The sequence below is a fragment of the Cervus elaphus genome, chromosome 2 (assembly GCF_910594005.1).
Source record: "Cervus elaphus chromosome 2, mCerEla1.1, whole genome shotgun sequence".
NCBI lineage: Eukaryota > Metazoa > Chordata > Mammalia > Artiodactyla > Cervidae > Cervus > Cervus elaphus.
Genome location: NC_057816.1, coordinates 40,298,309 through 40,315,915, shown reverse-complemented (window position 1 = coordinate 40,315,915; position 17,607 = coordinate 40,298,309). Strand labels below are relative to the sequence as shown.

Here is a 17,607-nt window from a genome sequence, read left to right as displayed (position 1 = left end):
AAATAACTTTTTAAAAGTGATTTTGCATCCAAAAAAAAAATCAAATAACGGCCAGTACAGTGCTAGATATTTCTCACAATGATTTTCTGACAACCCATGATTAAATGGTTTTAGAATTAAACACAAATGCACACTCCCTCACTCATCACACAAAAATGTCACAGAAATCAACCAAGTTGTTATTGGGTTAGCCAAAAAAGTTCATTCGGGTTTCTCCATCTGGCTAAAAAACTCGCAGGAACTTTTTGGCCATCCCGACACATTTCACATCAGTCTGGGGTGACTGAAGCGAGGACGGTGAAATGAGTCTGCTTTTACATCTGAAGTCTTGTTCTACATCAGAAAGTAACCACAAAATACCAAGAATCTCTTCAGAAATCCACCAGCTCAATTCCAAAATGATAGTCATCTTTTGCAAATCACAACAGGGGAAATCCACAGGTGATAAATGAAAGGAGGGGAAGTTACAAACTTTACAGGGTTAGAGACACGTTCAGTGGTTAGAGAGACCATGTAGCATTTTTTTACTTTTGCTTGTAAAATGTGGGTCCTGCTCCCAGTCTCCTGGGTAAAAGCCATCTAGACTCATTTCCTCTAGATCAGTGTGTTTCTAACTGTGGACTGAGATCCATTATTGAGCTGTGATATCAATGTAGTGAGTCTCAACAAAATTACAAGAAAAAAAAGAAAATTTCAGAATATATCATACATGTAAAATGTATCGTTTAATGGAACTTCTGTGTGATTGACTCATGGAACTTATTATGTGTGTGTGATTGGGATATACTATATATAGTCTATCTCTTACTGTGGGTAGCATTTTTTAAGTTTAAAAATTACCATCCTAGATTACCTCATCCTAGCTTGAACATGAAGTTAAGCAGAATGACTATCCCCTTTGCCTTAAGTGAGCACTTTAATTCTTTAAGCATGTTTGGACAAGGTGGCCATTAATTCTTTAGACCTCTGCCCTTCTCAGGCATTTGCTTAAAAAAGAAAAAAAAAACCTTGATAATCATTTAATTTCTGTAATGGGATGATACACCTAATGCCACATCCTAGTTCTTTCTTAACTTGTTTCTTGGGACTCTGGTCCGCTCCCCACAGAGCACAGTATGGTTTTCAACTTCTCCCCTATTTCCTACTGCTAAAAGAAACACAATTGTTTTTCTTTGGGGCAAATGTGGGACCACGGGGACATGGATTACTGTCCTATTCATTTTATTTAAATGGACCAAGGACGCCAACAGAAAGAGACTGGTAACAAGACTAAATAGTTTATAAGGGGTTCAGGATGGGGAACACATGTAAATCCATGGCTGATTCATGTCAATGTATGGCAAAAACCACTGCAATATTATAAAATAATTAGCCTCCAACTAATAAAAATAATTGGGGGAAAAAAAAAAGAAATGAGAACCTGTCAACAGAGGTGTCAGTACCACATGGAGCTGCTGGGAAAGAGGCACGGGATTTTAGGTCAGCCCCCAGCAGGGTCAGCTTCACGGGCGTGTGACAGATGCAGTCATGCAGAGCACTGAGACCAGAGAGATGCTTGGCTTAATGTTCTGTTGTCCCATCTTGACATTTGTTTTCAACAAAGAAGATACATTTTAGGAAAGTCAAACAACCAAGAAACCCTATTCTTGCTTGTCACTTACCCATATTAGCCAACTGTGTGCTCAGTCGCATCTGACTCTTTACGACCCTGTGAACTGTAGCCCTCCAGGTTCCTCTGTCCATGGAATTTTCCAGGCAAGAATACAGGAATGGGTTGCCATTTCCTTCTTCAGGGGATCTTCCTGACCTAAGGGTTGCACCTGCAACTCAATAGAGACTCAAGACTCTCTTGAATCTCCTGCATTATCAGGCAGATTCTTTACCGCTGCACCACCTGGGAAGCCCTTATTGGCCAACTACTTACACCAAAGTTTATGACATCGAAGAAAATGGAAAGATAGGGCAATCAATAGTTTATTTTCCTTTCAGTTTGTCCTTACACATCAGTACGTCAAACACAGGGAGTGTTGGTAGAACATGTTGTACCAAGAAGTGAAATAAAACACTGAGTTACTTTTGCCCAACATTCCCACTGTACTAGTAAATACACGTGAATGCATGAGGTACAAAATACCAATTATGTAATTTCAATGATTCCACAAAGGGGTTAAATGTTTTTGTTTGCACTTAAAACTGTTGCTATATACTATGAAGATGAATGAATAAAATACTTAGGAGTATATCTACCTAAAGAAACAAAAGACCTATACATAGAAAACTATAAAACACTGATGAAAGAAATCAAAGAGGACACAAACAGATGGAGAAACATACCGTGTTCATGGATTGGAAGAATCAATATTGTCAAAATGGCTATTCTACCCAAAGCAATCTATAGATTCAATGCAATCCCTATCAAGCTACCAACGGTATTTTTCACAGAACTAGACCAAAGAATTTCACAATTTGTATGGAAATACAAAAAACCTCGAATAGCCAAAGTAATCTTGAAAAAGAAGAATGGAACTGGAGGAATCAACCTGCCTGACTTCAGACTCTACTACAAAGCCACAGTCATCAAGACAGTGTGGTACTGGCACAAAGACAGAAATATAGACCAATGGAACAGAATAGAAAGCCCAGAGATAAATCCACGAACCTATGGACACCTTATCTTTGACAAAGGAGGCAAGGATATACAATGGAAAAAAGACAACCGCTTTAACAAGTGGTGCTGGGAAAACTGGTCAACCACTTGCAAAAGAATGAAACTAGAACACTTTCTAACACCATACACAAAAATAAACTCAAAATGGATTAAAGATCTAAATGTAAGACCAGAAACTATAAAACTCCTAGAGGAGAACATAGGCAAAACACTCTCCGACATAAATCACAGCAAGATCCTCTATGACCCACCTCCCAGAATATTGGAAATAAAAGCAAAACTAAACAAATGGGATCTAATGAAACTTAAAAGCTTTTGCACTACAAAAGAAACTATAAGTAAGGTGAAAAGACAGCCGTCAGATTGGGAGAAAATAATAGCAAATGAAGAAACAGACAAAGGATTAATCTCAAAAATATACAAGCAACTCCTGCAGCTCAATTCCAGAAAAATAAATGATCCAATCAAAAAATGGGCCAGAGAACTAAACAGACATTTCTCCAAAGAAGACATACAGATGGCTAACAAACACATGAAAAGGTGCTCAACATCACTCATTATTAGAGAAATGCAAATCAAAACCACAATGAGGTACCATTACACGCCAGTCAGGATGGCTGCTATCCAAAAGTCTACAAGCAATAAATGCTGGAGAGGCTGTGGAGAAAAGGGAACCCTCTTACACTGTTGGTGGGAATGCAAACTAGTACAGCCACTATGGAAAACAGTGTGGAGATTCCTTAAAAAACTGGAAATAGAACTGCCATATGACCCAGCAATACCACTTCTGGGCATACACACTGAGGAAACCAGATCTGAAAGAGACACATGCACCCCAATGTTCATTGCAGCACTGTTTATAATAGCCAGGACATGGAAGCAACCTAGATGCCCATCAGCAGATGAATGGATAAGGAAGCTCTGGTACATATATACCATGGAATTTTACTCAGCCGTCAAAAAGAATTCATTTGAACCAGTCCTAATGAGATGGATGAAACTGGAGCCCCTTATACAGAGTGAAGTAAGCCAGAAAGATAAAGAACATTACAGCATACTAACGCATATATATGGAATTTAGAAAGATGGTAACGATAACCCTATATGCAAAACAGAAAAAGAGACACAGAAATACAGAACAGACTATTGAACTCTGTGGGAGAAGGTGAGGGTGGGATGTTTCAAAAGAACAGCATGTATACTATCTATGGTGAAACAGATCACCAGCCCAGGTGGGATGCATGAGACAAGTGCTCCGGCCTGGTGCACTGGGAAGACCCAGAGGAATCGGGTGGAGAGGGAGATGGGAGGGGGGATCGGGATGGGGAATAAGTGTAAATCTATGGCTGATTCATATCAATGTATGACAAAACCCACTGAAATGTTGTGAAGTAATTAGCCTCCAACTAATAAAAAAATTAAAAAAAAAAAATTTGTGTTGACGGAAGTTTAACTTGGAGTGGCGTTGAAAATTTTAAAAATACAAGTTAAGGAAACACAGAAGAAAAGGAAAAGCTTAGAATTTCAGCATCTTACATTTTTTTCTGCAGCTTAAACAAGAGGCTTGCATTTTCATTTTGCACTAGGCCCTGCAAATTATGTAGCTGACCCTGCCTTCAGGACTAGAAACAAAATCAATAGCATGCTGTCCCTCTTGGATTATTGCACATTTCTTTTCAAAGCTCGGGGAAGACTTCGTTCTGATCTCCATAGACAAGAATCATGTGTCCCTTACCACGCATGTCAGGACCTTGGCTCCCTTGGGGAAATGAGCAAAATGCTGGCCTGCAGGGAGCGTGTCAGTGCTTACCACCATCGCTGAACAGGGTTTCTTGTTCCTTTCTGGATTGGAGGTCCAGGCGAGCCAAATGTGCACCTTCCCTTTCTATTGGAAGCGTAGTTGTAATCGAGCAAGAAAATGAGCTCCATGGTGTGGAATTAAAGGGAGAATTTGTGCCTCTTCACATTACTGGACTACCTGAGGCGAATGACAAAAGAGGGAGTTTAGATCAAGCATCAAGCCCTGGGTAGACGCATAGTGCAGGAGTGCCAGTCCTTGGATCCCGTTGTTCAACAAAACCACACGGGGACTTCGTCTTGCCCTTCAAATTATGCTGTGGAAGGCTCCCCTGTCCTAGTGAGCACCTTGCCTCACCACAAAAAAGCTACAGTAGGGATACGGCTGCAGTTGGCCGCTCGTCCAGCTTGAAATTAACTGTGGAAGCCTTTTCTCCGGACATGGATACGGATGGCGGTTAAGTTCTAGGGCTGGTAGAAACTTTAGCAGATGACACGTTAGTGGCTATGACTGCAGTGGAAGCAGGAGACATGATGGTGTGGAAGATGTCGGGACCAACAGTGCTCTCCTTTTCTGAGATACGTGCCCACGTGGCACTTAGATATCATGGAAGCAAGTAAAAGAATCATTTCAAATTTTTACTTATCCTTCATTTTTTTTCTGGATCTCTAGTTAAAAGTATCATTAGATCTTTTAATTTTATCCTCTATAGTTTTAACTCTGTATTCCCCATTTTGATTCTCTAGGTACACCATATTCTAAGTAACCAGGCTTTCAGTTCATTAATCTCTATTCAAGTTGTGTCTAGAATGTGAAGGTGAAGTCGCTCAGTCGTGTCTGACTCTTTGCAACCCCATGGACTGTAGCCCACTAGGCTCCTCAGTCCATGGGATTTTCCAGGCAAGAGTACTGGAGTGGGTTGCCATTTCCTTCTCTAAGGAATCTTCCCGACCCAGGGACTGAACCCGGGTCTCCCACATTGCGGACAGACGCTTTACCGTCTGAGCCACCAGGGAAGCTCAAGTTGTGTCTAATCTACTGTCTAACCACTGAATTTATCTCAATAATCACACTCTTCATTTCAGAAAATTCGACTTTTCAGTTCCTCTTCGACCATCTCGGGAGTCTCTTACTGCTTATTTTTGTGACGGCATCTTTTATTTAAGTGTTCATTCATTTAACAAATATTTATTGAGCACCCACCAAGTGCAAGTTACAAGTAGTTATACCAGTGAAATGAAACAAAAGGAAAAAAAAAATCCATCTACTCTCAGAAAGCCTACTACTCCCACTAGGGAGAAATACAACAAACCAAGTAGGTAAATCATGCAGTCTATTAGGTGAGAACTGATGGAAAATAAGGAAGAGAACACAAAATTTGATTTTAAATGTGATTTTGTATTCTGGTAATTCTGAAATCTTTAGTGGTCTCAGTCACAGTGGCTTGCTTCATTTTCTATCTGGTGATCTTTGATTGTAAGCTAGTTAACCTAAATTTTTAGCCACCTTAGGGGCCTCGTTGAGGTTTCTTGTTTTAACCGCTAACACCCACAACAATGAATGGCTTGTAAGCTGAACATGGCCCCCTGCCTGTTTCTGTAACTAGTGTTTCTGGCACCAGCCAGGCTCATTCGTTTCTGTAATGTCTAAGGCTGCATCCACCCTACAGCAGCAGAGCTGGGCACACGTCATGGAGACTGTACTAAAACATTTACCACCTGCCTGTTACAGAGGTCGGAAAAAGGCTAGCTGACCTCTCATCTACAGAGATGTACAAAGGAACTAAAAACAGAAACCTCAGGAAGCACTAACCTATGCTGTTGAGGCAAATGAACTTGGTTCCTTAACAAAAATGCCCTTTCACCTATTAATTCTGACAAATGAGCCTAAGGAAATAATCAGAGATGTAGACAGACTTCTGTACTGGGCTGTACAGTACTTCTGTACTGGGCTGCACAAAATTCAGTCTTTTGTATTTTACCGTTTCCCTTCATCTCACCTTCTACCTTATCTGCTCAGGTTTTCTTCTGCTTCTGGTTAAATGCTCCGTATGTCATCTTGGTCCTCTTTGGAGGATCTTTCTGGTCTTTATATTTTAATTCTACTCTTTATATTTTAATTCTATTCTTTTCCATAAATATAACCAAAGTACCCTATGTTTGGGACAAAATCACTAAGTATTTCACCCCTATGATATCCTCAATTTGCTTGTTAAGTTTTAATCCCTCTTCTACAAAAGGGGACAAGAACTCACTATACACACTCTCCATTTCCTTCCTTTTTCAACCCACTGCATTTAAGCTTCTGTGTCCTCTCCTCCCTTGCTCTGATAATATTTCCATTAAGATTATTAATGACCAAGTTGTAAATCATATGGCAATGTTTTCTAACTGCAAAGATAAAACATTATATAACTCTTATAGACTTTGCTTATTACAGTTAGTATAGAAGAAATCATTAAGAAATATATAACAATAGGAAATACAATTTCCAATAAAGGTAAGGGTTTGGTGAGTCAAATTCTGTTCAAATTGTTTCACATGTATTAAATCGAGTGATCCTTTTTAATTATCCAAGGTCAGTTAATGGCAGAGCCAAGATTAAAATTCAGTTTAGTTCCAGAGCTTATACTTAATCACTGTTTTATAGCTTTTTCCATTAGGCAAATAAAACAATAATCATCACTGAAAAAAGATAAGGTGTAATTTTATTACTTTCAACATCGCATCACAATGAACAAAACAAACTAAAGTAACACACAGCTTTACAAAAATAAATTTTTATTAGAAGCAGTAGAGTCTGGGCAGGAGACAGTACAAAGTGTGTGAACAATGTAAACATCACTACATTCAGCTCAGCCTGATGAATGCTGAAAGACAACTCTAAATGCGCTATGTGCCCTTATAGTAGGATACATTTCTTCTACGGTACACAGAAAACACATGCTACTTTTGATTGGGAAAAGCACTTTATCGCAGTCGGTCCCAGCGCCAAATGCTGGCATCATCACAAACAGCTATAAGAATGCTGCTGTCCCTGCTGAAACTGGTTTGTCGAATAGCAGCCCCGCATTTGTGATGAGTCAGCGTTGTGCATCTACGGAGAAAACATGACAACAGGTTAAACACCACACACATATAATGCTGTCAGTATCAAACTTAAAAACACTGAATTAGAAAATGAATAGATGTTATAAGTCATACATACAGAAAGCACTTGAAATCAGAATATACTTCACTAAGAGCCTAATCTCAAATTTCATAAATTTTGGGTGTATTTTAAATCAAAGAGGCACCATATACCTTATACAAAAAAAAGAGAAATAACTTACTACCAAAGTACTCAGGAAAAACAATTATTATTAGAATAAAAAAGAAATACTTTACAATATGCTGAGAATGTAAATGTTACAAATGATGTTAAGGATGGCATTGTAAGTATCAATTACTTACTCTATAGTGACAACACTCTGGAGGAAAAGTCAGAAATTATGAAGAGGAATTTCTAAATACTTACTTGGCTTTATGAGGATCTTCTACTTCTAAATCCCAAACATAAAGTTTGCCAACCTGATTGCCCAATGCAAGCATCTGTATAAATATATTTTAAAAACCCATCAAAAACAAAACAAAAACCCATCAAATTACTAATATAAGCTATAAAGACTTCAAGCAATCCTAAGATATCTTTCTTATGGCAAAAAAACCTCAGCTCCACCCTATGGCAATGCTCTTGGTTATTTCTTTGCATCTTATATTTCTGATTTGTAAATGACGATAAGAGCAACTAATGCTTCACAAAGGTGTCCTGAATAAATTAAGCCATTTTGCAAATTTTTGAAGAACTATACAATGTACACAATTAGCATGTATTCTTCATTCTGCCTTAAAGAACTGTAATAAAAGCCACAGAAAATTTCCAAAGCTTTCATATAGAAAGAAATAACCAAGTAATTTGTTACCATAAAATGCTAATACCAAACTTCTGTAAAACTTTAGATAACTAATATTTTGTCTCTATCTTCCATGTTGGTTTTCTATATAAGAAGATGAACATTCTAATCACCAAAACATTAAATCTTAGTAACAGATGTTATGGAAAGTAAACGCCTAACTGCCACCATTGACACCTGTCAATTTCATCTATAATAAGCACTGCAGATGGTGTGCAGAGTCACAAGGGTAGAATAAATAACATCAAAAGCCAAAGCAAGTAATACAAAAAAATCAAGGTAGATTACACTTAAGAGGAAAGAGAACACAGATACACTCAGAGAAAACTAAAATTGCATGGTTTTAAGTCAAATAATTTCAAAATGTAAAATATGTTGCTACCTTTTGCCAGAAATCCATAGAAAACCTCATGTACCAAATGTCACACTGGCTGTAATCAAATCGCCCAAGAATAGTCACATTAGACTCACTGGGTTTAATTTTATCTATATCATCTTCCATTTTGCCAGGTTTCCAGCATACAATGGCATTTTCACAAGACTTAAAAAAAAAAGACACGAGATAAAAAAGAAATGTTAATTGTAGAACTGAATTTTAAACATTACAAACAAAGCTTTTTCTCAACTATCATTTCAGAATTCACAGCTCTTTAAACCTGGTTATCCATCAACTGAATCCAATGATAAACATATTCATTTGTATTTACAGAATCAGTATCCACACTTACAGATGTCTGATTATCAACAGATTTTAACAATACAAAAGCATTACACTAACTAGAATATTCATTTTTGAAGTCACAACATCTCTTGCAAACCAAGTTTCAGCCTTAGATACTTCAGCATACAGAGACTTAAGTATTTTATAGCAAAGATAAAATTAAAAATATATTAGAATACACAGTTCTTCAATATGGCCCCTGCTCATTCCATCTTTCCCTATTTCACTTCTAATCTCCTGTGGTTCCCTTTATACAGTTAACTATTAATCCTTCGTCCGCAGTATCTGTACTACACGGTAGGTATTCAATAGATGTTTTAGGAAAGCTAATGAATTCATACAAGGGGCCTTACAGATCGGATTATACAGAAGGCAATAAAAGCTGTGATTCAATATCCCGACATTGGTAAGGGAACGGGAGTGAAATAGGCTGAGTTACATCTTCTCTGCCTGCAACAGTGAAATCTTTACATGCACTCTACTTTAGTAGCAAGTGGTGAAGAACACAATGGGAGAAGCAGATGCAACGCAGAGGGCACTGTTTCTATTACTGTGTAGGCTAGTGGTTTGCCACTGAGGGATCTTTGGCAATGTCTCTGGCTTCCAGTTAAGAGAGGCCAGAGAATGCTGAAAACGGCAATGTAAAGAATGGCTCCTCCCACAAAAAAGAACTGTCTGACCTCATTATCTCAGACCCAGGACTGAGAAATCCTGGTGGAGATGAAGGGTGCTTACTGGAATTTTACAGGACACATTCTACACAACCACATGTGGTAGCCCTGTGGGGTTCACTGGCATGTCAACAGCGGGGTCATAGGGAGATTAGGGAGTGAAGAACATGTTACTTTCTTCTCTGCCATTTTTAGATTATATAAAACCCCAGGGCTACAGATCCATTATACAAGTTCTTCATTGTAAAGTACCTTAGCGAGCACCCAGTCTGCTGACTCGTTCAAGTGCACAGTTGGACTGACAGCCTGTAGAGCCTTCTTTAAAAACACATTTTGGCCCCAACCCCACTGAATCTCAATTTCTGAGAGAGGAGGCCAAAGCGGCAGAACTGTAACATAGCTCTTCAAGTGCCCTTACTGACTGTACTGGTAAAGGGCTCTTAGCAGAGTCCCCTCACAGCGAGCTGAAGCATAGCGGGGTATAAAGAGTCTACCCACACTGATGGATGGCTGTACTTGAAAGTCATCCAGAGAGTTTCTAACAGTTACAAATCCTCAGGTCCTTGTGCCAGATGTAGAATACCTGGGGACGAAGCTTAGGAATCTGTTTTTACAATGTCCTCCCAGTAGTTCTGATGTGGAGCCAGATTTGAGACCACCAATACTCAGTTCAGCCTCTTACCTAAAATGCAGAAATCTTTTCCTATCATCTGATTAAGTTCTAAGAGCAGAAATTTTAGAGCTACTGCCTTTTTACATCATCTTCCAGCAGTCAATGAAGTAGAGGTACTTTTCCCTATTCATCTCACTAAATACAACTTAAAAGTCTGAAGGGTAGGGAGGAGGCAGACAGGTTCAGGATCCTGGGACACGAGGGACACTGAGCTCCTTGGTTTTCTTTTGCCTCCTTTCTGTATCCCAGACTGCATGCTAGAGAAGGTAGTGACTCAACAAAGCTAAAGACAAAACAAAGCCCCCCAAAGCCTCCTCTCTCCAAAGGACCAGGAAAGTGGCAACCCAGCATGAGAAAATTTTCAGGTAAACAATACCACAGAAAAAACTGTGGACCCGCCCATACATGAACCAGCAAAGTCACAGTGGGGATCCCTTCTCACAGGTGGTAACTAAACACTTCAAGTACATAATACCCTGCTGACTCCTTCCTACCCCTCACAGTAATGAGGGGACTCCTCCTCCTCTCTGGCTGGGGCTGTATTAGAGGCAGCGTAGCAAAGAGTGGACAGAGGATGAGATGGTTGGATGGCATCACTGACTCAATGGACACGAGTCTGAGCGAGCTCCAAGAATTGGTGATGGACAAGGAGGCCTAGAGTGCTGCAGTCCATGTGGCTGCAAAGAGTCGGATGCGACTGAGCGACTGAACTAACTGACTGAACTGAGCCGACAGCCAGGATGTTCACAACCACCTACCACAGTGTCAGGAAGACCACCCAGGGAGCAGTAATGCGGGCTCCAAACCCCTCCCTGCTAGGGTGGTATCAGCTGAGTCCCCGTGAAAAGCCTGAACTCCTGCCCCACAGAAAAGAGACAACATCACCAAGTCAACCAAGTGGGGAACCTTAACGTAACTTTGCTACCTGCCAATCATGAAGCAGCATTCACTTTACAGCTGAAAATTTATCAAAGGAAGCCTGCTGTAAGAGAGCTAAATAAGAGCCCGAGTGTCCTAACAGTACCCAAAATATCCATATCTCCATCAAAATTCACTTGTCATACCAAGAAATGTTAAAATCTCAACTTTAATGAGAAATGATAACAAGAGACCCAAACAATGAGATGACACAGATGTTAGAACTATCTGACAAGGATTTTAAAGCAAAGAGTCGGACACGACTGAGCAACTGAAGTGAATTGATCATAAAAATGCTTCACCCTAATACAAAATTAAAAGTACAAAATTTGAAAAAAAAAAAATGCTTCAATGAGAAATTACAAACACACTTAAAATACAGTCTCAGCAAAGAAAAGATAAGAACCATGTGGAAATTTCAGAACTAAAAATACTATAACCAAAATAAAAGAACAACTGAAGGGCTCACCAGCAGAAGAGAGATCAGAGTCAGTAAATTTAAAGTTAGAACATAGAAATTACCCAATCTGAACAAGATGAAAAGACCCTGATGCTGGGAAAGATTGAGGGCAGGAGAAGGGGACAACAGAGGGTGAGATGGTTGGATGGCATCACTCACTTGATCGACATGGGTTTGGGTGGACTCCGGGAGTTGGTGATGGACAGGGAGGCCTGCCATGCTGCGGTTCATGGGGTCGCAAAGAGTCGGACATGACTGAGTGACTGAGCTGAACTGAACTAAGAAGTTACCAAGTGAACAAAGAAAAACAGACTTATTAAAATGACAGAGTCTCAGGGACCAAACAAAAAAATCTAAAGTATCATTAGAGGAGAGCGGGGATAAAAAGGGCATAAAGAAGAATTTGAGTAATGGCTGAAAAAACCCCATATTTGGGACAAATTATGTCCCCTAAAGACAGACCTACAGATTCAAGACAGTAAATGAATCCCTCAAAGACATCAATATCAAGCACAGCACAGTCAAACTTCTGAAAACTAAAGATAAAGGAAAAAAAAAATCCCCAAAGCAGTTAGGTCAGAAGAATACCTTAGCTATAAGGAAAAACCAATTCCAACAGTGGCAGACGTCTCATTAAAAATGACAGCAACCAGAAAGACGGGGAACAACACTGTTCAAACGTTTAAAGAAAGAACTGTGAACACAAAATCCTCTATTCAGTGAATATACACTTCAGGAATAAACAGGAAATGAGGACATCCCTAAACTAAGAAAAACTAAAAGAATCTGTCACCATTCTAAAACAACAGCTACAGAATGTTCTATCAACAGAAAGGAAATGATAAAAGTAGGAATCTTGGAATATTAGAAAGGAGGAATGAACAACAGAAAAAGCAAAATGAGTAAACACAAAATTCTCCTTTCCTTCAAGTTTTTAAATTCTGCTTGATGGTTCAAGCAAAAATTGTAATATTATTTAATGAAGTTCTCAATTGTAAGGAAATATTTAAAACAATTATAAGTGGAGGACAAAGTGGGAGATAAGCTTCCTATACTGCATTTGAAGTGGTAAAATGCTGATATACTGATGATCACATACATATATAGCAATTCCCAGAGCAAATATAAAAACAAAACAAACTACACAAAGAAATACACTCAGAGGTAGTACAGATAAATCAAATTGAAATTCTAAAACATGTGCACATAATCTATAGGAATTTAGGGGAGAAAACCCAGAGAAATGAAAAAAAAAAAAAAAATTAAATGCCAGACAATGTAACAATTGGTAAGTCAAGTCTCAAACAGTCTAAATTTACAAGCTAAAAGACAGTTCCTCAAAGTGAATTAAAAAACAGTATGACCCAACTGTATGTTGTCTGTAAGAAACTCACTTCAAATATAAGAATACACATAGATTAAAGGTAAAGGGTTTGAAATAGATATACCATGTAAGCATTAATTAAAGAAAGAACGGCTGTACTATAAAATAAAAGGAGACATCAAAGCAAAAAAATCTACCAGAGATAAGAGATGGACCTTCCACAATGATAAAAGGGTCAAGCTACCAAGAAAAAGCAATACTAAATGTGTATATGCTAATCAACAGAGCTGCAATATGTCACAGAACTGAAGAAGAAAGGGAAAAATTCATGATTATAGTTGAAGACTTCAGCACTTAGAGCAGACAGACATCAACAAAGACACAGAAGAATTCAACCACACTCAACCAACAGGATCTAGCTGATATTTACAGAACACTCCACCCAACAATAGGACACATTCTTTTCAAGCTCCCATGGAATATACCCAAAACAGGGTAATAAAACAAATCTGAAAAATTTTAAAGAATCAAAATCATAAAGAATATATACTGACTGACCAAAATGAAACCAAACTAGAATCAGTAAGAGAAAGATAGTGAAAATTTTCCAACACCTAAAAACTAAACAGGCTTCCCAAGTAGCTGAGTCAGTAAAGAATCCGCCTGCAGTGCAGGAGACCCGGGTTCGATCCCTGGGTTGGGAAGATCCCCTGAAGAAGAGAATGGCAAGCCACTCCAGTACTCTTGCCTGGGAAACCCTATGGACAGAGGACCCTGGCAGGCTACAGTCCATGGGGTTGCAAAGAGTCGGACATGACCTAGTGACTAAACCACTATCAAAAACTAAATAGCACACTGCATATCAAAATTTTTGTGAGAAGCAACTAAAGCAGTGCTGACTGGGAAATTTATAGCACCAAAAGCTTACATTAGAAAAGTCTTGACTAAATAATCTAAGCTCGCAAAACTAGCAAATAGAAAAACAAAATACACTCATAAGAAACTAAAAACAGGGAGACAGGAGGTGACAAAATAATTCTGACAAACTCCTAAAAAGACTGACAAGAGAGAAGACATAAATTACTGATTTCAGGAATGAAATGGGCTATCACTAAAGACCATGCAGATATCAAAAGGATAATAAGGGAATACTCAAACAGCTCTCCACACATAAATTTTATATTAGATGGGATGGATCAATTCCTGAAATAGCACAAACTACCACAACTCACCCAATATTAAACTTAATTCGAACAACCTTTTCACTTTTAAGGAAATCAAGTTTTTAATTTTAAAATTCCTCCTCAAAAATTTTTAGGCCCAAATGCCAGTATTGTTGATATCAAAACCAGACAAAGACAATAATACAAGTAACAAAACTTCAGACCAATAATACACATAAAATTCTTAACAAAAATTAGCAAACAGAATTCAGCAACATAAAAAAGAATTAATTATACAGCATGACCAAGTAAACGTATTCCAGTGATTCAATATTCAAAAATAATCAGTGCAGTCCATTGCATTAACAAGCTAAAACAGAAAAAACGATCATATCAATTGATGCTGAAAAAAGCATTTGACAAACTTCAACACTTATTCATGATAAAACTCCGAAAAAATTAGGAAAAAGAACAACTCTCAACTGGATATAGAACATCTACAAAAATCATACAGCTAGGACTTCCATGGTGGTCTAGTGTGTCTGGCAATACAGGGGACATTGGTTCGATCCCTGGCAGGGGAACTAAAATCCCACATGCTGCAGGGCAACTATGCCCGCGCACCACAACCAGAGAGCCCATGTGCCACAAGGAAAGATCCTGAATGAGGCAACGAAGGTCCCGAGTGCCGCTACCAAGACCTGAGAGCCCAAAAATAACTGCTACAAAAGAATCACACAGCTGATCTGTATAATTGCCCAAGACTGAATGCTTTCCCCCTTTAACATCAGAAACAAGTCTAGGAAGTCTGCTCTGTTTAACACATTACTGACCAGAGACATATTAATATATCTTTTGTTGCCTGAATGCTATTGACTGGAGATGTATCAATATGTTTTTAGAGTGATACAATCAATATCACCATGTGAAGTTGTTAGAGCTTAAACTGCACCAAGGGTTCATCATACAACCTATGACTATCATCATCAATTACATTTTGCTCCATCAGGTTTTTGTTCCAATTCTGTGTATATTATAAACATAAAATTTCAGAAATGACATGTCACGAAATTTTGAGGAAGAATTTTCCAGTGAATTTTATGCAGATACGTTCTATGTCTAAGTGACATATATACTAGTGTCTCAGAAGATGATAGTTCTTCAGAATATAGTTCTAATTCAGATGATGTGAATATCAGACCAACAAAAAATCTTATTGATTGATTCTGATACAAAGTGAAAATGCAACAGTGCTGGAGACTGCTCCTATACTTCTACAGAAGAGTGGATTGAAGACAACATTTCACAAAAATTAGAGGAATTACAGGTACGTCAGGTGTAACTGACTACAGGTAACTGTACACTGTTAGTCAAATAAGAGAACTAATTTTTGACCGGTCAAAATAAATATCACCGGCCACAGGAGTTAGTTTCTGCAAAAATCCCCCAGTCATTAATGAGTTAAGACTGCTATTCAATGTAGCGCCAGAAGCTTGTCAGTGAAATGAGACAAGAAATGGAAAATTCTTTAAAAATTCAGTTCAGAAAGGAAGATATAAAAACAGTCCTTATTTAAAGATGAATGATTTATGTAGAAAATCCCAAGTAATTAGCCAACCTTTAGCCACCCCCCAACAAACCACCCTTCTTGAACTATAAGTAGTTAAAATAGATAGGATTCAAGATTAATACACAAAAGTAAATTTGTTTCTATATATTAGCAATGAACACAAAGAGATGGAAATCAGAAATACCATTTATTATAGTCACTCAAAAAAGAGAAATGCTTAAGGTATACATTTAACAAAGTAGATACAGGACTTGCATGCTCAAAACTATAAAATGCTGGGGGATTCCCTGGTGGCTCAGTGCTGAAGAATCCATCTGCCAGTGCAGGAGACATGGGTTTGATCCCTGATCGAGGAAGATCCCACATGCCACAGAGCAACTTAGCCCATGCCCCACAATTATTGAGCCTGTCCTCTGCAACAAGAGAAGCCACTGCAATGAGAAGCCCACACACCACAACTAGAGTAGCCCACACTCGCCACAACTAGAGAAAAGCCTATGCAGCAAAAAAAACCCACCACAGCCAAAAAATAAAATAAATAAAATTATATTTTTAAAAACCCACAAAATGCTGATAATAAAAAATCAAAGGTCTAAACAAATGAACAGACATACCAGTCAAGGACAAGAAAACTAAGCAGAGTAGACATTAATTCTCTACCAAACTGATACACAGGTTTAACACAATTCCAATTAAAATGTTCCCTACCCCCAAAGAAATCCCAGCAAGATTTTCAGTAAATGTAGACAACATAATTCTAGACCTTATATAGAAAGGCAAAGGAACTAGATGCAAATAATTTTGAAAAAGAATAAAGTGGAAGAAATTACTCTACCGATTCCAAGACTTATTATAGAGCTAGAGTAATCAAGCCTGTGTATGTAGTGCTGGTAGAGGGAACAGAATAGAATAACCAGAAACAGCCTCAAATAACCAGAAACAGCCTCATACAAGCACAGCCAAACAATTTTGAAAAAAGTGCAAAAGCAATTCAAAGGAGGAAAGATAGGCTTTCAACAAACGGCACTGGAACAACTGGATAAACTATAGGCAAAAAATGAACTTTCTACCTAAATGTCATACAAAAACTAACTTAAAATGGACCATAAATTTAATATAAAACATTATAAAAACTCTTGAAGGAAACACGGGGGAAAATCTTTAGGATCCAGGGCTTAGTGAAAAGTTTTTCAAAATAATAGCCAAAGCATTATCCATAAAAAAATAATTTTTTAAAAAAATCAATAAATTAAACTTTATCAAAATTGAAAATATTAGCTCTGCAAAAGACCCTGTTAAGAGAATGAAAAGACAAGCTACAGACTGGAAGAGAAAATTTGCAAGCTACTTATCTGACATAGGATTTAGAATATATGAAGAACTTTCAAAACTCAACAGTAAAAAAACAAAACAAATCCAATTAGAAAATGAGCAGAAGATACAAAGAGACATCATTGAAAGGCTATATGGATGGTAAATAAGCACATAAAAAAGATGTTCAACACCACTAACCATCAGGGAAATGTAAATTAAGACCATGATGATGTATCACTACACACCTATCAGAACAGCTAGAATAAAAAATAGTGACAATACCAAATGCTGGCGAAGATTCGAAGACACTGCATCTTTCATACATTGCTGGTGGGAATGTAAAATGGCACGGCCACTCTGGAAAATAGTTTGGCA

At 38.1% G+C, this 17,607-nt stretch overlaps 1 protein-coding gene across 3 annotated transcripts in view; it reads right to left on the bottom strand.

Annotated features, from left to right (window-relative positions):
- Positions 1-7,229: 7,229 nt before the first annotated feature.
- Positions 7,230-17,607, bottom strand: part of EED (embryonic ectoderm development) — a 31,035-nt gene continuing 20,657 nt past the window's right edge. For 2 of the 3 annotated variants that reach the window (XM_043876287.1, XM_043876301.1), the window contains 4 exons: positions 17,515-17,589; positions 8,801-8,959; positions 7,983-8,056; positions 7,230-7,562 (listed from right to left, as the gene is read on the bottom strand). In XM_043876287.1, coding sequence (XP_043732222.1) covers positions 7,436-7,562; positions 7,983-8,056; positions 8,801-8,959; positions 17,515-17,589 — 435 coding nt within the window. In that variant the 3' untranslated portion in view covers positions 7,230-7,435. The remainder of the gene's footprint in view (positions 7,563-7,982; positions 8,057-8,800; positions 8,960-17,514; positions 17,590-17,607) is intronic. The other variant, XM_043876294.1, reaches the window with a different exon arrangement.